General features: G+C 54.1%; 1 protein-coding gene across 1 annotated transcript in view; it reads right to left on the reverse strand.

Moving 5' to 3' along the window:
* The window catches only part of INPP5F (inositol polyphosphate-5-phosphatase F), an 84007-nt gene that overhangs the window by 53443 nt on the left and 6284 nt on the right, over positions 1-24280 (reverse strand). Inside the window, exons 2-3 of the mRNA XM_083149916.1 lie at positions 4732-4812; positions 3890-4026 (exon numbers count right to left, since the gene is read on the reverse strand). Of these exons, the coding sequence (XP_083006042.1) occupies positions 3890-4026; positions 4732-4812 (218 nt within the window). The remainder of the gene's footprint in view (positions 1-3889; positions 4027-4731; positions 4813-24280) is intronic.

The raw sequence follows: 24280 nt of genomic DNA on the forward strand, positions 1-24280 counted from the left end.
TAGTCGTCGGGGAGACTGCGTGATCTTCTCCGGTTTGTTGATGCCGAAATGGTGCTTCTTACAGAGCTGCGAAATACGAGGAAGGCGTTAGAGAGTGAGGCGCAGCAAGCCGGAACGCCAGCGGAACGTAATCCGTACAGGCCGATCGCCATCATTATGCCACACCCATTCCGCCACATACACACACTGACCTGCACGGGGGCCACCGGTTCCCACCAGCCACGTCCATTCCACCACATACACACACTGACCTGCACGGGGGCCACCGGTTCCCACCAGCCACATCCATTCCGCCCTATCCACATACACACACTGACCTGCACGGGGGTCACCAGTTCCCACCAGCCACGTCCATTCCGCCACATACACACACTGACCTGCACGGGGGTCACCGGTTCCCACCAGCCACACCCATTCCGCCCCATCCACAGTCACACACTGACCTGCACTGGGGCCACCGGTTCCCACCAGCCACACCCATTCCACCCTATCCACAGTCACACACTGACCTGCACGGGGGCCACCGGTTCCCACCAGCCACACCCATTCCACCCTATCCACAGTCACACACTGACCTGCACGGGGGCCACCGGTTCCCACCAGCCACATCCATTCCGCCCTATCCACAGTCACACACCGACCTGCACGGGGGTCACCGGTTCCCACCAGCCACACCCATTCCGCCCTATCCACAGTCACACACTGACCTGCACGGGGGCCACCGGTTCCCACCAGCCACACCCATTCCACCCTATCCACAGTCACACACTGACCTGCACGGGGGCCACCGGTTCCCACCAGCCACACCCATTCCACCCTATCCACAGTCACACACTGACCTGCACGGGGGCCACCGGTTCCCACCAGCCACGTCCATTCCGCCACATACACACACTGACCTGCACGGGGGCCACCGGTTCCCACCAGCCACACCCATTCCGCCCTATCCACACACACACACACTGACCTGCACGGGGGCCACCGGTTCCCACCAGCCACACCCATTCCGCCCTATCCACACACACACACACACTGACCTGCACGGGGGTCACCGGTTCCCACCAGCCACGTCCATTCCGCCACATACACACATTGACCTGCACGGGGGCCACCGGTTCCCACCAGCCACACCCATTCCGCCCTATCCACACACACACACTGACCTGCACGGGGGTCACCGGTTCCCACCAGCCACGTCCACTACGCCACATACACACACTGACCTGCACGGGGGTCACCGGTTCCAACCAGCCATGTCCACACACTGACCTGCACGGGGGCCACCGGTTCCCACCAGCCACACCCATTCCGCCCTATCCACAGTCACACACTGACCTGCACGGGGGCCACCGGTTCCCACCAGCCACACCCATTCCGCCCTATCCACAGTCACACACTGACCTGCACGGGGTCCACCGGTTCCCACCAGCCACACCCATTCCGCAATATCCACAGTCACACACTGACCTGCACGGGGGTCACCGGTTCCCACCAGCCACACCCATTCCGCCCTATCCACAGTCACACACTGACCTGCACGGGGGCCACCGGTTCCCACCAGCCACACCCATTCCGCCTATCTACAGTCACACACTGACCTGCACAGGGGCCACCGGTTTCCACCAGCCACGTCCATTCCGCCCTATCCACAGTCACACACTGACCTGCACCGGGGCCACCGGTTCCCACCAGCCACGTCCACTCCGCCACATACACACACTGACCTGCACGGGGGTCACCGGTTCCCACCAGCCACATCCATTCCGCCCTATCCACAGTCACACACTGACCTGCACCGGGGCCACCGGTTCCCACCAGCCACGTCCACCACTCCGCCACATACACACACTGACCTGCACGGGGGTCACCGGTTCCCACCAGCCACGTCCATTCCGCCACATACACATACTGACCTGCACGGGGGCCACCGGTTCCCACCAGCCACACCCATTCCGCCCTATGCACAGTCACACACTGACCTGCACGGGGGTCACCGGTTCCCACCAGCCACATCCATTCCGCCCTATCCACAGTCACACACTGACCTGCACCGGGGCCACCGGTTCCCACCAGCCACGTCCACTCCGCCACATACACACACTGACCTGCACGGGGGTCACCGGTTCCCACCAGCCACATCCATTCCGCCCTATCCACAGTCACACACTGACCTGCACCGGGGCCACCGGTTCCCACCAGCCACGTCCACCACTCCGCCACATACACACACTGACCTGCACGGGGGTCACCGGTTCCCACCAGCCACGTCCATTCCGCCACATACACACACTGACCTGCACGGGGGCCACCGGTTCCCACCAGCCACACCCATTCCGCCCTATCCACAGTCACACACTGACCTGCACGGGGGTCACCGGTTCCCACCAGCCACACCCATTCCGCCCTATCCACAGTCACACACTGACTTGCACGGGGGCTACCGGTTCCCACCAGCCACACCCATTCCACCCTATCCACAGTCACACACTGACCTGCACGGGGGCCACCGGTTCCCACCAGCCACATCCATTCCGCAACATACACACACTGACCTGCACGGGGGCCACCGGTTCCCACCAGCCACACCCATTCCGCCACATACACACACTGACCTGCACGGGGGCCACCGGTTCCCACCAGCCACACCCATTCCGCCCTATCCACAGTCACACACTGACCTGCACGGGGGCCACCGGTTCCCACCAGCCACACCCATTCCGCCCTATCCACAGTCACACATTGACCTGCATGGGGGCCACCGGTTCCCACCAGCCACATCCATTCCACCCTATCCACAGTCACACACTGACCTTCACAGGGGTCACCGGTTCCCACCAGCCACATCCATTCCACCCTATCCACAGTCACACACTGACCTGCACAGGGACCACCGGTTCCCACCAGCCACACCCATTCCGCCCTATCCACAGTCACACACTGACCTGCACGGGGGCCACCGGTTCCCACCAGCCACATCCATTCCACCCTATCCACAGTCACACACTGACCTGCACTGGGGTCACCGGTTCCCACCAGCCTTAGTCACGGGGCTAGGCACACCCATTCCGCCACATACACACACTGACCTGCATGGGGGCCACCGGTTCCCACCAGCCACATCCATTCCGCCCTATCCACAGTCACACACTGACCTGCACGGGGGCCACCGGTTCCCACCAGCCACACCCATTCCACCCTATCCACAGTCACACACTGACCTGCACGGGGGCCACCAGTTCCCACCAGCCACACCCATTCCACAGTCACACACTGACCTGCACGGGGGCCACCGGTTCCCACCAGCCACACCCATTCCACCCTATCCACAGTCACACACTGACCTGCACTGGGGCCACCGGTTCCCACCAGCCACACCCATTCCGCCACAGTCACGCACTGACCTGCACCGGGGTCACCGGTTCCCACCAGCCTTAGTCACGGGGCTAGGCATTGGAGTAAGGACTACCACCACTATATTGCTCGAACCGTGGGACCGATGTACTAAGCTAGGTGAAGTGATAAAGAGGAAGGTGATCATGCAGCAGCCAATCAGCTCCTGTCATTTTTCAAATCCAACCTGTTTCATGGCGGCTACGTTATCACCTTCCACTTTATCACTTCACGCGGCTTAATACATTTGCACCAGTATGAACTTTAAGGGGGTGACTGATTCCTGCCAGCGAGGGTCACAGGGGAACCCCAGGGGTAAGGATCAGGATAGAGAATACAACATTTCGCCTCGCTTCCCATTCTGCACCCAGCCAGACGTGCAGGACTAGCCCGCGGCCACACGCCCAGGACCCGCCCCGCGGCCACACGCCCAGGACCCGCCCCGCGGCCACACGCCCAGGACCCGCCCCGCGGCCACACGCCCAGGACCCGCACTAACCTCAAGCTCCAGGTCCTGAGGCTCTTCGGCCGACAAAGGAATGACCGCAATCTTGGTGATTTTATAGATCTCATGGGCATCAGGAAGGACTCCAATCAGAGATTTCTGGCGGATGAGTAGGAGCCACCAAGGCAGATCTGCAGAAGATGCAACACGGAAGTAGTGAGGTCAGTAACACGTTAGTAAATCATCCGTCATACTGCTCTATAGCGATGGTGGGATGAACAAGAGCTCGCTGGGAAAAATCTGCCTAGTACCAATGTTTTGTGTTTCCTGTTACATTATAATGTACTAGAACTATGCTGGAGACCACCGATATTCCATCTCAGGTCCTGCAGAACAGGTTCCGTTATAACTGGCCGACGATCAGTATACAGACATCGGAATCCCGTCTGCCAGTACTCCAACAGGGGGGCGAGCGCACTCACCACAGGTTCTATTCTCCCTTGATGTGGCCCCTGTTGGTCGGGATCCAGACTGTCCGGCAGTCAGTATACTGACCATCGGGCTCCCGTCCACAGGAAAGACATCCGGCACCCATGCAGAACAGGAAAGACATCCTTATGGTGTCAATGTTCTAATGTCGACATGAACAGAAGGCTGACCGCCTATAAATTACACAGATTCTGTGGCTGATTAAACCCAGGTTCTATGCAGGTGTAACTTAGCCAGCCAAAGAACCAGTGTAAGTCATATGTGTTCCAGATTAAAGGTATATATATATCCATATTAACGACCACCACCCCATCCCGTAACGGCTCCATAGCACACAGTAACCTGGAGAGGGCGCTGCATTACCGCACCCCAGCGACTGGGTAAGAAACGTGTCGGGTCCCACTTACCGGCGTGTAACTGGACTTTCCCTATAATTCCTTCCACCAGTCCCAGACAGATGGGATTCCAGGCCAGAAGCAGGTCGGTGGCTGCGGAGAGACAATAAGAGGCCAGCGCAGAATAAGCACAATGTGACCATCGGATATGGGAATATATACAGGGAAACCTATATGGAAGGGTCATTTGGGTGCTGAACCCCACAAATGTCTAACGGTTCAGATAAATGAGGCTCCAGGTTGTATGACACAATGACGCCATCTCCCTCTGATTACAGAACCCTCAATGTCATCATTAATAAATACAGCGACAGAACAGGTCGCCCGCTCCGCCAGAGTCTCATTACATCTGTAATGTGATTAGAGGACATGAAGCGTGAACGAGTGCAGGCTGCACCTCATATTGGGATAATGACATACTGCTGCCCGGCAGATACACACACAGCGGCCATTTGTTAGCAGTCAGCAGGTTCCTCGCAGACACAGTCACCTGGCATGTGCGGTCACCCCAGGGAAACCAATCTTCACATTCCCCACATAGAATGTGATGGCAGATCAGAACCACTTGGCCCATCTAGTCTGCCCCTTTTATGCACATACTCCAACCCTACACCCCACCAACCAACATAGACCCCGGGCACCTCATTTACATATTCCTGGGATCACTGTCCCCTATACCAACCCTACTTCGGAGAGTCAACATGTTAACCGGCTCATTACGTCGATCGTGTCTTTGCGGACACCATTAATAGTTAAACGCATTCAAATGGTTAACATTGAATGAGTGCTTTTTTGTCTAACCCTAACCATCATCAACAAACAATGTTGGTTCCTGATATCAAGGGCGATGTCATAGGAGGAGGGAGGTTCCTTATATGAAGGGCGATGTAATAGGAGGAGGGAGGTTCCTTATATGAAGGGCGATGTCATAGGAGGAGGGGGTTCCTGATATCAAGGGCGATGTCATAGGAGGAGGGAGGTTCCTTATATGAAGGGCGATGTAATAGGAGGAGGGAGGTTCCTTATATGAAGGGCGATGTCATAGGAGGAGGGGGGTTCCCGATATGAAGGGCGATGTCATAGGAGGAGGGGGGTTCCTGATATGATGGGCGATGTAATAGGAGGAGGGAGGTTCCCGATATGAAGGGCGATGTAATAGGAGGAGGGGGTTCCCGATATCAAGGGCGATGTCATAGGAGGAGCGGGGTTCCCGATATGAAGGGAGATGTAATAGGAGGAGGGGGGTTCCTGATATGAAGGGCGATGTCATAGGAGGAGGGGGGTTCCTGATATGTAGGGCGATGTCATAGGAGGAGGGGGGTTCCTGATATGAAGGGCAATGTCATAGGAGGAGGGAGGTTCCTGATATGATGGGCGATGTCATAGGAGGAGGGAGTTCCAGATATGAAGGGCGATGTCATAGGAGGAGGGGGGTTCCTGATATGATGGGCGATGTAATAGGAGGAGGGGGGCTCCTGATATGAAGGGCGATGTAATAGGAGGAGCGTGGTTCCTGATATGAAGGGCGATGTAATAGGAGGAGGGAGGTTCCTGATATCCAGTGCGATGTCATAGGAGGAGGGGGGATCCTGATATGATGGACGATGTAATAGGAGGAGGGGGGTTCCTGATATGATGGGCGATGTAATAGGAGGAGGGAGGTTCCTGATATGAAGGGCGATGTAATAGGAGGAGGGGGTTCCTGATATGAAGGGCGATGTCATAGGAGGAGGGGGGATCCTGATATGATGGACGATGTAATAGGAGGAGGGGGGATCCTGATATGATGGACGATGTAATAGGAGGAGGGAGGTTCCTGATATCCAGTGCGATGTCATAGGAGGAGGGGGGATCCTGATATGATGGACGATGTAATAGGAGGAGGGGGGATCCTGATATGATGGACGATGTAATAGGAGGAGGGAGGTTCCTGATATGAAGGGCGATGTAATAGGAGGAGGGGGTTCCTGATATGAAGGGCGATGTAATAGGAGGAGGGAGGTTCCTGATATGATGGACGATGTAATAGGAGGATGGGGGTTCCTGATATGAAGGGCGATGTAATAGGAGGAGGGGGGTTCCTGATATGATGGGCGATGTAATAGGAGGAGGGAGGTTCCTGATATGAAGGGCGATGTAATAGGAGGAGGGGGGTTCCTGATATGAAGGGCGATGTAATAGGAGGAGGGGGTTCCTGATATGAAGGGCGATGTAATAGGAGGAGGGAGGTTCCTGATATGATGGGCGATGTAATAGGAGGAGGGGGGTTCCTGATATGATGGACGATGTAATAGGAGGAGGGGGGTTCCTGATATGAAGGGCGATGTAATAGGAGGAGGGAGGTTCCTGATATGATGGGCGATGTAATAGGAGGAGGGAGGTTCCTGATATGAAGGGCGATGTAATAGGAGGAGGGGGGTTCCTGATATGAAGGGCGATGTAATAGGAGAAGTGAGGTTCCTGATATGAAGGGCGATGTAATAGGAGGAGGGGGGTTCCTGATATGAAGGGCGATGTAATAGGAGGAGGGAGGTTCCTGATATGATGGGCGATGTAATAGGAGGAGGGAGGTTCCTGATATCAAGGGCGATGTAATAGGAGGAGGGAGGTTCCTGATATGAAGGGCGATGTCATAGGAGATGGTGGGTTCCTGATATGAAGGGCGATGTAATAGGAGGAGGGGGGATCCTGATATCAAGGGCGATGTCATAGGAGGAGGGGGGTTCCCGATATCAAGGGCAATGTAATAGGAGGAGCGGGGTTCCTGATATGTAGGGCGATGTCATAGGAGGAGGGAGGTTCCTGATATCAAGGGCAATGTCATAGGAGGAGGGAGGCTCCTGATATGATGGGCGATGTAATAGGAGATGGTGGGTTCCTGATATGTAGGGCGATGTCATAGGAGGAGGGGGGTTCCTGATATGAAGGGCGATGTCATAGGAGGAGGGGGTTCCTGATATCAAGGGCAATGTAATAGGAGGAGCGGGGTTCCTGATATGTAGGGCGATGTCATAGGAGGAGGGAGGTTCCTGATATCAAGGGCAATGTCATAGGAGGAGGGAGGCTCCTGATATGATGGGCGATGTAATAGGAGATGGTGGGTTCCTGATATGTAGGGCGATGTCATAGGAGGAGGGGGGTTCCTGATATGAAGGGCGATGTCATAGGAGGAGGGGGTTCCTGATATCAAGGGCAATGTAATAGGAGGAGCGGGGTTCCTGATATGTAGGGCGATGTCATAGGAGGAGGGGGGTTCCTGATATGAAGGGCGATGTCATAGGAGGAGGGGGGTTCCTGATATGAAGGGCGATGTCATAGGAGGAGGGAGGTTCCTGATATGATGGGCGATGTCATAGGAGGAGGGAGGTTCCTGATATCCAGTGCGATGTCATAGGAGGAGGGGGGATCCTGATATGATGGGCGATGTCATAGGAGGAGGGGGGTTCCTGATATGATGGGCGATGTCATAGGAGGAGGGGGGTTCCTGATATTTAAGGGCGATGTAATAGGAGGAGGGAGGTTCCTGATATGAAGGGCGATGTAATAGGAGGAGGGAGGTTCCTGATATGAAGGGCGATGTAATAGGAGGAGGGAGGTTCCTGATATGAAGGGCGATGTAATAGGAGGAGGGGGGTTCCTGATATGAAGGGCGATGTCATAGGAGGGGGGTTCCTGATATGAAGGGCGATGTAATAGGAGGAGGGTTCCTGATATGAAGGGCGATGTCATAGGAAGAGGGGGTTCCTGATATGAAGGGCGATGTAATAGGAGGAGGGAGGTTCCTGATATGAAGGGCGATGTAATAGGAGGAGGGAGGTTCCTGATATGAAGGGTGATGTCATAGGAAGAGGGGGTTCCTGATATGAAGGGCGATGTAATAGGAGGAGGGAGGTTCCTGATATGAAGGGCGATGTAATAGGAGGAGGGGGGTTCCCGATATGAAGGGCGATGTAATAGGAGGAGGAAGGTTCCTGATATGAAGGGCGATGTAATAGGAGGAGGGGGTTCCCGATATGAAGGGCGATGTAATAGGAGGAGGGGGGTTCCCGATATGAAGGGCGATGTAATAGGAGGAGCGGGGTTCCCGATATGAAGGGCGATGTAATAGGAGGAGGGGGGTTCCCGATATGAAGGGCGATGTAATAGGAGGAGCGTGGTTCCTGATATGATGGACGATGTAATAGGAGGAGGGGGGTTCCTGATATGAAGGGCGATGTAATAGGAGGAGGAAGGTTCCTGATATGAAGGGCGATGTAATAGGAGATGGTGGGTTCCTGATATGAAGGGCGATGTCATAGGGGGAGGGAGGTTCCTGATATGAAGGACGATGTCATAGGAGGAGGGAGGTTCCCGATATGAAGGGCGATGTAATAGGAGATGGTGGGTTCCTGATATGAAGGGCGATGTCATAGGGGGAGGGAGGTTCCTGATATGAAGGACGATGTCATAGGAGGAGGGCGGTTCCCGATATGAAGGGCGATGTAATAGGAGGAGCGGGGTTCCCGATATGAAGGGCGATGAAATGGGGGGAGGGGGGTTCCCGATATGAAGGGCGATGTAATAGGAGGGGGGTTCCTGATATAAAGGGCGATGTAATAGGAGGAGGGGGGTTCCTGATATGAAGGGCGATGTAATAGGAGGAGGGGGGTTCCTGATATGAAGGGCGAAGTAATAGGAGGAGGGGGTTCCTGATATGAAGGGCGATGTAATAGGAGGAGGGGGGTTCCCGATATGAAGGGCGATGTCATAGGAGGAGGGGGGTTCCCGATATGAAGGGCGATGTAATAGGAGGATGGAGGTTCCTGATATGAAGGACGATGTCATAAGAGGAGGGAGGTTCCTGATATGATGGACAATGTAATAGGAGGAGGAAGGTTCCTGATATGAAGGGCGATGTAATAGGAGGAGGGAGGTTCCTGATATGATGGGCGATGTCATAGGGGGAGGGAGGTTCCTGATATGAAGGGCGATGTCATAGGAGGAGGGGGTTCCCGATATGAAGGGCGATGTAATAGGAGGAGGGGGGTTCCCGATATGAAGGGCGATGTAATAGGAGGAGCGGGGTTCCCGATATGAAGGGCGATGTAATAGGAGGAGGGGGGTTCCTGATATGAAGGGCGATGTAATAGGAGGAGGAAGGTTCCTGATATGAAGGGCGATGTAATAGGAGATGGTGGGTTCCTGATATGAAGGGCGATGTCATAGGGGGAGGGAGGTTCCTGATATGAAGGACGATGTCATAGGAGGAGGGAGGTTCCCGATATGAAGGGCGATGTAATAGGAGATGGTGGGTTCCTGATATGAAGGGCGATGTCATAGGGGGAGGGAGGTTCCTGATATGAAGGACGATGTCATAGGAGGAGGGAGGTTCCCGATATGAAGGGCGATGTAATAGGAGGAGGGAGGTTCCTGATATGAAGGGCGATGTCATAGGAGGAGGGGGTTCCTGATATGAAGGGCGATGTAATAGGAGGAGGGGGGGTTCCCGATATGAAGGGCGATGTAATAGGAGGAGCGGGGTTCCCGATATGAAGGGCGATGTAATAGGAGGAGGGGGGTTCCCGATATGAAGGGCGATGTAATAGGAGGAGCGGGGTTCCCGATATGAAGGGCGATGTAATAGGAGGAGGGGGGTTCCTGATATGAAGGGCGATGTAATAGGAGGAGGAAGGTTCCTGATATGAAGGGCGATGTAATAGGAGATGGTGGGTTCCTGATATGAAGGGCGATGTCATAGGGGGAGGGAGGTTCCTGATATGAAGGACGATGTCATAGGAGGAGGGAGGTTCCCGATATGAAGGGCGATGTAATAGGAGATGGTGGGTTCCTGATATGAAGGGCGATGTCATAGGGGGAGGGAGGTTCCTGATATGAAGGACGATGTCATAGGAGGAGGGAGGTTCCCGATATGAAGGGCGATGTAATAGGAGGAGGGAGGTTCCTGATATGAAGGGCGATGTCATAGGAGGAGGGGGTTCCTGATATGAAGGGCGATGTAATAGGAGGAGGGGGGGTTCCCGATATGAAGGGCGATGTAATAGGAGGAGCGGGGTTCCCGATATGAAGGGCGATGTAATAGGAGGAGGGGGGTTCCCGATATGAAGGGCGATGTAATAGGAGAAGTGAGGTTCCTGATATGAAGGAGGTTCCTGATATGAAGGGCGATGTAATAGGAGGAGGGAGGTTCCTGATATGAAGGGCGATGTAATAGGAGGAGGGGGGTTCCTGATATGAAGGGCGATGTCATAGGAGGAGGGAGGTTCCTGATATGAAGGGCGATGTAATAGGAGGAGGGAGGTTCCTGATATGAAGGGCGATGTAATAGGAGGAGGGAGGTTCCTTATATGAAGGGCGATGTAATAGGAGGAGGGGGGTTCCCGATATGAAGGGCGATGTAATAGGAGGAGCGGGGTTCCCGATATGAAGGGCGATGTAATAGGAGGAGGGGGGTTCCCGATATGAAGGGCGATGTAATAGGAGGAGCGTGGTTCCTGATATGATGGACGATGTAATAGGAGGAGGGGGGTTCCTGATATGAAGGGCGATGTAATAGGAGGAGGGAGGTTCCTGATATGAAGGACGATGTCATAGGAGGAGGGGGGTTCCTGATATGAAGGGCGATGTAATAGGAGGAGGGGGGTTCCCGATATGAAGGGCGATGTAATAGGAGGAGGGGGGTTCCTGATATGATGGACGATGTAATAGGAGGAGGGGGGTTCCTGATATGAAGGGCGATGTAATAGGAGGAGGGAGGTTCCTGATATGATGGACGATGTAATAGGAGGAGGGGGGTTCCTGATATGAAGGGTGATGTATTAGGAGGAGGGAGGTTCCTGATATGAAGGGCGATGTCATAGGAGGAGGGAGGTTCCCGATATGAAGGGCGATGTAATAGGAGGAGGGAGGTTCCTGATATGATGGACGATGTAATAGGAGGAGGGGGGTTCCTGATATGAAGGGCGATGTATTAGGAGGAGGGAGGTTCCTGATATGAAGGGCGATGTCATAGGAGGAGGGAGGTTCCCGATATGAAGGGCGATGTAATAGGAGGAGCGGGGTTCCCGATATGAAGGGCGATGAAATGGGGGGAGCGGGGTTCCCGATATGAAGGGCGATGTAATAGGAGGAGGGCGGTTCCCGATATGAAGGGCGATGTAATAGGAGGAGGGGGTTCCTGATATCAAGGGCGATGTAATAGGAGGAGGGGGGCTCCTGATATCAAGGGCGATGTCATAGGAGGAGGGGGGTTCCTGATATGAAGGGCGATGTAATAGGAGGAGGGGGGTTCCCGATATGAAGGGCGATGAAATGGGGGGAGGGGGGTTCCCGATATGAAGGGCGATGTAATAGGAGGGGGGTTCCTGATATAAAGGGCGATGTCATAGGAGGAGGGGGTTCCTGATATGAAGGGCGATGTAATAGGAGGAGGGGGGTTCCCGATATGAAGGGCGATGTAATAGGAGGAGGGGGGTTCCTGATATGAAGGGCGATGAAATGGGGGGAGGGGGTCAGGAGGTGCCTGAAACATGCAAATTGACAACTTCTCCCATTTTCTAGTAAGCGCTCAGTGGCCCCCAGACCCAGCGACCCCCAGACCCAGCGACGTTCGCACATTCCTGTCTGGTGTGGAGTGAAAGGTCCAGACTAATGTGTCTATGTAGAGATGCAAAAGGTCGGCACAATCCAAATGTCGACATGAAGGTACCCAAGACAGAGACATCACAGGAAAAGGTCTACAGGAGTTCTGTGTGTGTCGATGTCGCCATGGACCGCCACTTAGTGTGATGTGTACCCCTGCCGGACTCACTGCGCCTGGCGCACGTATCCATTCCCGATTGTAGTCCACGTGGATGGTAAAGCATGAAAAAGCTCCCCCCCCCCCCCCCAAAAAAAAACTCATGTTGACCGTTTCACTAAGATGACAACCTAGTTGTGCATGTCAAGCTTATGTCGACCTTTTGTCTGTGACAACTTATTGACAGTCCACCCAAACACTTTCCGGCCCTGTCAGCGATCTCCTATGCAGACATGTCCTGAAATCCTCTGTGCCTTGCATGTAATATCCATACACCGGCGCACAGAACGACAGGGCACTCATCACACCGGTGACGGAAGCAGCACGCATTGTGACTGCTATCACCAGACACGCTGCAGGATATCGGACCACAGAGGTGAGACTAGCTGCATTCATGTTAATGAGGACATGAAGATCCGGCATCACCTGACGGCGCGGTGATATCTCTCAGCACGCTGGGCAGAAGGTCACATTGAATTATTAAAGACAGAAAGATAATAATGTGACACGGCAAATATTCTGAATGCCGAGCATAGCTACTCCGCACAGCGAGCCCTTACCCTGGGGGCAGAAACACCACCCATAACAGCCCTGCGTGTGGTAACAGCACTGAGAGGCCATACCGTCGCCCTGTGTATGTCATCTTCCCCCACACCGGAAGGCGGATGTTAGCGCGAGTGTCAGCTCTGCGGTGCATTAGACGAAAACTCATTTAACACCACAGACGATAAGGTCTGACTCACAGCAGTCACTACTGCGCAGAGGAGAGCGCCACCTGAATAAGCAGCACCGATTCCCAGCTGTGCATCGCTCGCTGCGAGCTACTGGGGTACCGGGGACAGTGGGGTAATAATACTGCGTGCACTGGAGCGCTCGGGGCAGAACCACAAGTCCTACAATACCAGTTATGTCACCGGACACCTGCTCCGAGCTACCGGGGTACCGGGGACAGTGGGGTAATAATACTCCGTGCACTGGAGCGCTCGGGGCAGAACCACAAGTCCTACAATACCAGTTATGTCACCGGACACCTGCTCCGAGCTACTGGGGTACCGGGGACAGTGGGGTAATAATACTGCGTGCACTGGAGCGCTCGGGACAGAACCACAAGACCTACAATACCAGTTATGTCACCGGACACCTGCTCCGAGCTACTGGGGTACCGGGGACAGTGGGATAACAATACTCCGTGCACTGGAGCGCTCGGGACAGAACCACAAGACCTACAATACCAGTTATGTCACCGGACACCTGCTCCGAGCTACCGGGGTACCGGGGACAGTGGGGTAATAATACTCCGTGCACTGGAGCGCTCGGGGCAGAACCACAAGTCCTACAATACCAGTTATGTCACCGGACACCTGCTCCGAGCTACTGGGGTACCGGGGACAGTGGGGTAATAATACTGCGTGCACTGGAGCGCTCGGGGCAGAACCACAAGTCCTACAATACCAGTTATGTCACCGGACACCTGCTCCGAGCTACTGGGGTACCGGGGACAGTGGGGTAATAATACTCCATGCACTGGAGCGCTCGGGACAGAACCACAAGACCTACAATACCAGTTATGTCACCGGATACCTGCTCCGAGCTACTGGGGTACCGGGGACAGTGGGGTAATAATACTCCATGCACTGGAGCGCTCGGGGCAGAACCACAAGACCTACAATACCAGTTATGTCACCGGACACCTGCTCCGAGCTACTGGGGTACCGGGGACAGTGGGGTAATAATACTGCGTGCACTGGAGCGCTCGGGACAGAACCACAAGACCTACAATACCAGTTATGTCACCGGATACCTGCTCCGAGCTACTGGGGTACCGGGGACAGTGGGGTAATAATACTCCGTGCACTGGAGCGCTCGGGGCAGAACCACAAGACCTACATTACCAGTTATGTCACCGGACACCTGCTCCGAGCTACTGGGGTACCGGGGACAGTGGGGTAATAATACTGCGTGCACTGGAGCGCTCGGGACAGAACCACAAGACCTACATTACCAGTTATGTCACCAGACACCTGCTCCGAGCTACTGGGGTACCGGGGACAGTGGGGTAATAATACTGCGTGCACTGGAGCGCTCGGGACAGAACCACAAGACCTACATTACCAGTTATGTCACCGGACACCTGCTCCGAGCTACTGGGGTACCGGGGACAGTGGGGTAATAATACTGCGTGCACTGGAGCGCTCGGGACAGAACCACAAGACCTACAATACCAGTTATGTCACCGGATACCTGCTCCGAGCTACTGGGGTACCGGGGACAGTGGGGTAATAATACTCCGTGCACTGGAGCGCTCGGGGCAGAACCACAAGACCTACAATACCAGTTATGTCACCGGACACCTGCTCCGAGCTACTGGGGTACCGGGGACAGTGGGGTAATAATACTGCGTGCACTGGAGCGCTCGGGGCAGAACCACAAGACCTACAATACCAGTTATGTCACCGGACACCTGCTCCGAGCTACTGGGGTACCGGGGACAGTGGGGTAATAATACTCCATGCACTGGAGCGCTCGGGGCAGAACCACAAGACCTACAATACCAGTTATGTCACCGGATACCTGCTCCGAGCTACTGGGGTACCGGGGACAGTGGAGTAATAATACTGCGTGCACTGGAGCGCTCGGGGCAGAACCACAAGTCCTACAATACCAGTTATGTCACCGGACACCTGCTCCGAGCTACTGGGGTACCGGGGACAGTGGGGTAATAATACTCCATGCACCGGAGCGCTCGGGGCAGAACCACAAGACCTACAATACCAGTTATGTCACCGGACACCTGCTCCGAGCTACTGGGGTACCGGGGACAGTGGGGTAATAATACTCCATGCACTGGAGCGCTCGGGACAGAACCACAAGACCTACAATACCAGTTATGTCACCGGATACCTGCTCCGAGCTACTGGGGTACCGGGGACAGTGGGGTAATAATACTCCATGCACTGGAGCGCTCGGGGCAGAACCACAAGACCTACAATACCAGTTATGTCACCGGACACCTGCTCCGAGCTACTGGGGTACCGGGGACAGTGGGGTAATAATACTGCGTGCACTGGAGCGCTCGGGACAGAACCACAAGACCTACAATACCAGTTATGTCACCGGATACCTGCTCCGAGCTACTGGGGTACCGGGGACAGTGGGGTAATAATACTCCGTGCACTGGAGCGCTCGGGGCAGAACCACAAGACCTACATTACCAGTTATGTCACCGGACACCTGCTCCGAGCTACTGGGGTACCGGGGACAGTGGGGTAATAATACTGCGTGCACTGGAGCGCTCGGGACAGAACCACAAGACCTACATTACCAGTTATGTCACCAGACACCTGCTCCGAGCTACTGGGGTACCGGGGACAGTGGGGTAATAATACTGCGTGCACTGGAGCGCTCGGGACAGAACCACAAGACCTACATTACCAGTTATGTCACCGGACACCTGCTCCGAGCTACTGGGGTACCGGGGACAGTGGGGTAATAATACTGCGTGCACTGGAGCGCTCGGGACAGAACCACAAGACCTACAATACCAGTTATGTCACCGGATACCTGCTCCGAGCTACTGGGGTACCGGGGACAGTGGGGTAATAATACTCCGTGCACTGGAGCGCTCGGGGCAGAACCACAAGACCTACAATACCAGTTATGTCACCGGACACCTGCTCCGAGCTACTGGGGTACCGGGGACAGTGGGGTAATAATACTGCGTGCACTGGAGCGCTCGGGACAGAACCACAAGACCTACAATACCAGTTATGTCACCGGACACCTGCTCCGAGCTACTGGGGTACCGGGGACAGTGGGATAACATACTCCGTGCACTGGAGCGCTCGGGACAGAACCACAAGACCTACAATACCAGTTATGTCACCGTACACCTGCTCCGAGCTACTGGGGTACCGGGGACAGTGGGGTAATAATACTGCGTGCACTGGAGCGCTCGGGACAGAACCACAAGACCTACAATACCAGTTATGTCACCGGACACCTGCTCCGAGCTACTGGGGTAACGGGGACAGTGGGGTAACAATACTGCGTGCACTGGAGCGCTCGGGACAGAACCACAAGACCTACAATACCAGTTATGTCACCAGACACCTGCTCCGAGCTACTGGGGTACCGGGGACAGTGGGGTAACAATACTCCGTGCACTGGAGCGCTCGGGGCAGAACCACAAGACCTACAATACCAGTTATGTCACCGGATACCTGCTCCGAGCTACTGGGGTACCGGGGACAGTGGGGTAATAATACTGCGTGCACCAGAGCGCTCGGGGCAGAACCACAAGACCTACAATACCAGTTATGTCACCGGACACCTGCTCCGAGCTACTGGGGTACCGGGGACAGTGGGGTAATAATACTCCATGCACTGGAGCGCTCGGGGCAGAACCACAAGACCTACAATACCAGTTATGTCACCGGACACCTGCTCCGAGCTACTGGGGTACCGGGGACAGTGGGGTAATAATACTGCGTGCACTGGAGCGCTCGGGACAGAACCACAAGACCTACATTACCAGTTATGTCACCAGACACCTGCTCCGAGCTACTGGGGTACCGGGGACAGTGGGGTAATAATACTCCGTGCACTGGAGCGCTCGGGGCAGAACCACAAGACCTACATTACCAGTTATGTCACCGGACACCTGCTCCGAGCTACTGGGGTACCGGGGACAGTGGGGTAATAATACTGCGTGCACTGGAGCGCTCGGGACAGAACCACAAGACCTACATTACCAGTTATGTCACCAGACACCTGCTCCGAGCTACTGGGGTACCGGGGACAGTGGGGTAATAATACTGCGTGCACTGGAGCGCTCGGGACAGAACCACAAGACCTACATTACCAGTTATGTCACCGGACACCTGCTCCGAGCTACTGGGGTACCGGGGACAGTGGGGTAATAATACTGCGTGCACTGGAGCGCTCGGGACAGAACCACAAGACCTACAATACCAGTTATGTCACCGGATACCTGCTCCGAGCTACTGGGGTACCGGGGACAGTGGGGTAATAATACTCCGTGCACTGGAGCGCTCGGGGCGGAACCACAAGACCTACAATACCAGTTATGTCACCGGACACCTGCTCCGAGCTACTGGGGTACCGGGGACAGTGGGGTAATAATACTGCGTGCACTGGAGCGCTCGGGACAGAACCACAAGACCTACAATACCAGTTATGTCACCGGACACCTGCTCCGAGCTACTGGGGTACCGGGGACAGTGGGATAACAATACTCCGTGCACTGGAGCGCTCGGGACAGAACCACAAGACCTACAATACCAGTTATGTCACCGTACACCTGCTCCGAGCTACTGGGGTACCGGGGACAGTGGGGTAATAATACTGCGTGCACTGGAGCGCTCGGGACAGAACCACAAGACCTACAATACCAGTTATGTCACCGGACACCTGCTCCGAGCTACTGGGGTAACGGGGACAGTGGGGTAACAATACTGCGTGCACTGGAGCGCTCGGGACAGAACCACAAGACCTACAATACCAGTTATGTCACCAGACACCTGCTCCGAGCTACTGGGGTAACAATACTCCGTGCACTGGAGCGCTCGGGGCAGAACCACAAGACCTACAATACCAGTTATGTCACCGGATACCTGCTCCGAGCTACTGGGGTACCGGGGACAGTGGGGTAACAATACTCCGTGCACTGGAGCGCTCGGGGCAGAACCACAAGACCTACAATACCAGTTATGTCACCGGACACCTGCTCCGAGCTACTGGGGTACCGGGGACAGTGGGGTAATAATACTCCTTGCACTGGAGCGCTCGGGGCAGAACCACAAGACCTACAATACCAGTTATGTCACCGGATACCTGCTCCGAGCTACTGGGGTACCGGGGACAGTGGGGTAACAATACTCCGTGCACTGGAGCGCTCGGGACAGAACCACAAGACCTACAATACCAGTTATGTCACCGGACACCTGCTCCGAGCTACTGGGGTACCGGGGACAGTGGGGTAATAATACTCCATGCACTGGAGCGCTCGGGGCAGAACCACAAGACCTACAATACCAGTTATGTCACCGGACACCTGCTCCGAGCTACTGGGGTACCGGGGACAGTGGGGTAATAATACTGCGTGCACTGGAGCGCTCGGGACAGAACCACAAGACCTACATTACCAGTTATGTCACCAGACACCTGCTCCGAGCTACTGGGGTACCGGGGACAGTGGGGTAATAATACTGCGTGCACTGGAGCGCTCGGGACAGAACCACAAGACCTACATTACCAGTTATGTCACCGGACACCTGCTCCGAGCTACTGGGGTACCGGGGACAGTGGGGTAATAATACTGCGTGCACTGGAGCGCTCGGGACAGAACCACAAGACCTACAATACCAGTTATGTCACCGGATACCTGCTCCGAGCTACTGGGGTACCGGGGACAGTGGGGTAATAATACTCCGTGCACTGGAGCGCTCGGGGCAGAACCACAAGACCTACAATACCAGTTATGTCACCGGACACCTGCTCCGAGCTACTGGGGTACCGGGGACAGTGGGGTAATAATACTGCGTGCACTGGAGCGCTCGGGACAGAACCACAAGACCTACAATACCAGTTATGTCACCGGACACCTGCTCCGAGCTACTGGGGTACCGGGGACAGTGGGATAACAATACTCCGTGCACTGGAGCACTCGGGACAGAACCACAAGACCTACAATACCAGTTATGTCACCGGACACCTGCTCCGAGCTACTGGGGTAACGGGGACAGTGGGGTAACAATACTGCGTGCACTGGAGTGCTCGGGACAGAACCACAAGACCTACAATACCAGTTATGTCACCAGACACCTGCTCCGAGCTACTGGGGTACCGGGGACAGTGGGGTAACAATACTCCGTGCACTGGAGCGCTCGGGGCAGAACCACAAGACCTACAATACCAGTTATGTCACCGGACACCTGCTCCGAGCTACTGGGGTACCGGGGACAGTGGGGTAATAATACTGCGTGCACTGGAGCGCTCGGGACAGAACCACAAGACCTACAATACCAGTTATGTCACCGGACACCTGCTCCGAGCTACTGGGGTACCGGGGACAGTGGGATAACAATACTCCGTGCACTGGAGCACTCGGGACAGAACCACAAGACCTACAATACCAGTTATGTCACCGGACACCTGCTCCGAGCTACTGGGGTAACGGGGACAGTGGGGTAACAATACTGCGTGCACTGGAGCGCTCGGGACAGAACCACAAGACCTACAATACCAGTTATGTCACCAGACACCTGCTCCGAGCTACTGGGGTACCGGGGACAGTGGGGTAACAATACTCCGTGCACTGGAGCGCTCGGGGCAGAACCACAAGACCTACAATACCAGTTATGTCACCGGATACCTGCTCCGAGCTACTGGGGTACCGGGGACAGTGGGGTAACAATACTCCGTGCACTGGAGCGCTCGGGGCAGAACCACAAGACCTACAATACCAGTTATGTCACCGGACACCTGCTCCGAGCTACTGGGGTACCGGGGACAGTGGGGTAATAATACTCCTTGCACTGGAGCGCTCGGGGCAGAACCACAAGACCTACAATACCAGTTATGTCACCGGATACCTGCTCCGAGCTACTGGGGTACCGGGGACAGTGGGGTAACAATACTCCGTGCACTGGAGCGCTCGGGACAGACCCACAAGACCTACAATACCAGTTATGTCACCGGACACCTGCTCCGAGCTACTGGGGTACCCGGGACAGTGGGGTAATAATACTGCGTGCACTGGAGCGCTCGGGACAGAACCACAAGACCTACAATACCAGTTATGTCACCGGACACCTGCTCCGAGCTACTGGGGTACCGGGGACAGTGGGGTAATAATACTCCGTGCACTGGAGCGCTCGGGGCAGAACCACAAGACCTACAATACCAGTTATGTCACCGGATACCTGCTCCGAGCTACTGGGGTACCGGGGACAGTGGGGTAACAATACTCTGTGCACTGGAGCGCTCGGGACAGAACCACAAGACCTACAATACCAGTTATGTCACCGGACACCTGCTCCGAGCTACTGGGGTACCGGGGACAGTGGGGTAATAATACTCCATGCACTGGAGCACTCGGGGCAGAACCACAAGACCTACGATACCAGTTATGTCACCGGATACCTGCTCCGAGCTACTGGGGTACCGGGGACAGTGGGGTAACAATACTCCGTGCACTGGAGCGCTCGGGACAGAACCACAAGACCTACAATACCAGTTATGTCACCGGATACCTGCTCCGAGCTACTGGGGTACCCGGGACAGTGGGGTAATAATACTGCGTGCACTGGAGTGCTCGGGACAGAACCACAAGACCTACATTACCAGTTATGTCACCGGATACCTGCTCCGAGCTACTGGGGTACCGGGGACAGTGGGATAACAATACTCCGTGCACTGGAGCGCTCGGGACAGAACCACAAGACCTACATTACCAGTTATGTCACCGGATACCTGCTCTGAGCTATTGGGGTACCGGGGACAGTGGGATAACAATACTCCGTGCACTGGAGCGCTCGGGACAGAACCACAAGACCTACATTACCAGTTATGTCACCGGATACCTGCTCTGAGCTACTGGGGTACCGGGGACAGTGGGATAACAATACTCCGTGCACTGGAGCGCTCGGGACAGAACCACAAGACCTACAATACCAGTTATGTCACCGGATACCTGCTCTGAGCTGTCCGTTGTACCCTTGGGGGGTGAATTCCTGTCCAGGAATGACAGACGCCTCCAGCTGTCTCACAATACAGTATCTCATGTCACAGGAACACAATGTACACTCTGATAACACTGGTGTAGAAGCTCCAAGCATAGCGCACTATCACAGCGTCCGTGTACAGACACCTGGGAACAGCGCACTATCACAGCGTCCATGTACAGACACCTGGGAACAGCGCACTATCACAGCGTCCGTGTACACACACACCTGGGAACAGCGCACTATCACAGCGTCCGTGTATACACACCTGGGCAAAGTGCACCATCACAGCATCCATTTACACACACACACCAAGGCACAGTGCACCATCACAGCAGCTGTGAACACACACCTGGGAATGGCACACTATCACCGCGTCCTTGTATACACACCTGGGAACAGCGTACTATTCCGGCGTCCGTGTACACACAAACACACAATCATCTGCACAGCAGCTGTGCACACGCACACACTGTACAACGATCTGGTCGGCTCGGTCTGTTTACTGCCCACGATAAAAGTATGAGAGTGTGACTGCAGAGTTCTCACCATCCGTTTACAGCAACAAATACACACATTCACCTACAGACCGCAGGAACAGCACATACACAGCTATACAGGACACTGCGTATATGTACAGTATATTATATGTGCAGGAACAGCACATACACAGCTATACAGGACACTGCATATATGTACAGTATATTATATGTGCAGGAACAGCACATACACAGCTATACAGGACACTGCATATATGTATATTGGATGTGTAGGAACAGCACAAACGCATAGATACAGGACACTGTGTATATGTATATTATTTGTGCAGGAACAGCACATACACAGCTATACAGGACACTGCGGATATGTATATTGGATGTGCAGGAACAGCACATAAACAGCTATACAGGACACTGCGTATATGTATATTGGATGTGCAGGAACAGCACATACACAGCTATACAGGACACTGCGGATATGTATATTGGATGTGCAGGAACAGCACATACACAACTATACAGGACACTGCTTATATGTATATTGGATGTGCAGGAACAGCACACACACAGCTATACAGGACACTGCGTATATGTATATTATTTGTGCAGGAACAGCACATACACAGCTATACAGGACACTGCGGATTGGATGTGCAGGAACAGCACATACACAGCTATACAGGACACTGCTTATATGTATATTGGATGTGCAGGAACAGCACATACACAGCTATACAGGACACTGCGGATATGTATATTGGATGTGCAGGAACAGCACATACACAGCTATACAGGACACTGCGTATATGTATATTGGATGTGCAGGAACAGCACATACACAGCTATACAGGACACTGCGGATATGTATATTAGACGTGCAGGAACAGCACATACACAGCTATACAGGACACTGCGGATATGTATATTGGATGTGCAGGAACAGCACACACACAGCTATACAGGACACTGCGTATATGTATATTAGATGTGCAGGAACAGCACATACACAGCTATACAGGACACTGCGGATATGTATATTGGATGTGCAGGAACAGCACACACACAGCTATACAGGACACTGCGGATATGTATATTAGATGTGCAGGAACAGCACATACACAGCTATACAGGACACTGCGTATATGTATATTATATGTGCAGGAACAGCACACACACAGCTATACAGGACACTGCGGATATGTATATTAGATGTGCAGGAACAGCACATACACAGCTATACAGGACACTGCGGATATGTATATTGGATGTGCAGGAACAGCACACACACAGCTATACAGGATACTGCGGATATGTATATTGGATGTGCAGGAACAGCACATACACAGCTATACAGGACACTGCGGATATGTATATTGGATGTGCAGGAACAGCACATACACAGCTATACAGGACACTGCGGATATGTATATTGGATGTGCAGGAACAGCACATACACAGCTATACAGGACACTGCGGATATGTATATTAGACGTGCAGGAACAGCACATACACAGCTATACATGACACTGCGGATATGTATATTGGATGTGCAGGAACAGCACATACACAGCTATACAGGACACTGCGGATATGTATATTGAATGTGCAGGAACAGCACATACACAGCTATACATGACACTGCGGATATGTATATTGGATGTGCAGGAACGTACAGCTCCTTAGATCAGCAAAATATATCTGACACTGATAGGGACAGAACATATAAGACAAATAATTCCCCTACAGAGGAACATATACAATATTGCACAGATCACCCACAGAAGTACACACAGCCCATGTATAATGTATCCGACACAACATACAGATGTGTCCTCATACATCATAGCTGCCGCCGTGCCGAAAAGCCGCTGTCAGCATACCATGGGCCTTATCTGCACCTGATCACTCGCAGTCATCTGCACATGAGTGGATAGCCGCCACACCCCGCCCCGTGCAAATCGAATGCGATACTTGCATATCGCTATCCACCCGCAGATCCAGATACAAGACTAGAACCACCGAACAATTTGTACATTCTGTGCAAATGTGAATAGCTACTGGCACCTGCGACACAGACCGGCTGACGTCACACGCACTCCCTGATAATGCCTGGGCACGTCTGAACGTCACCCCCAGAAAACGGCCGGTAACCTCCCCCCAAACACCGGCTTCCTGTCAGGCAGATTGCGTTGGGATTAAGAGCTATACGCTTTGTTTTGTTGCCATTTCCCCTCACATGTGCAGTCATTGGATAATCGAACGGATTACGCATTTGCACGACAGTGACCGACTCTGAATCAGGCCCCATACACCGTGGTACTCTGCAAACATCACTAGTATGGGCTGAAAATGTGTCTAAGTCACAACACAATACAACGAGGAGACACGAGGTGACAGTGCCGACTACTGTGATGTGTGACTGAGTCTATGCTCTGATCTGTAATTGCATACCCTCCAACTGTACCGATTTAGCCGGTACAGTACCGTTTTTTAATGGTCTGTACCGGCTAAATCAGACTGTA

The sequence above is a fragment of the Crinia signifera genome, chromosome 6 (genome assembly GCF_055691185.1).
Source record: "Crinia signifera chromosome 6, ASM5569118v1, whole genome shotgun sequence".
NCBI classification, from domain to species: domain Eukaryota; kingdom Metazoa; phylum Chordata; class Amphibia; order Anura; family Myobatrachidae; genus Crinia; species Crinia signifera.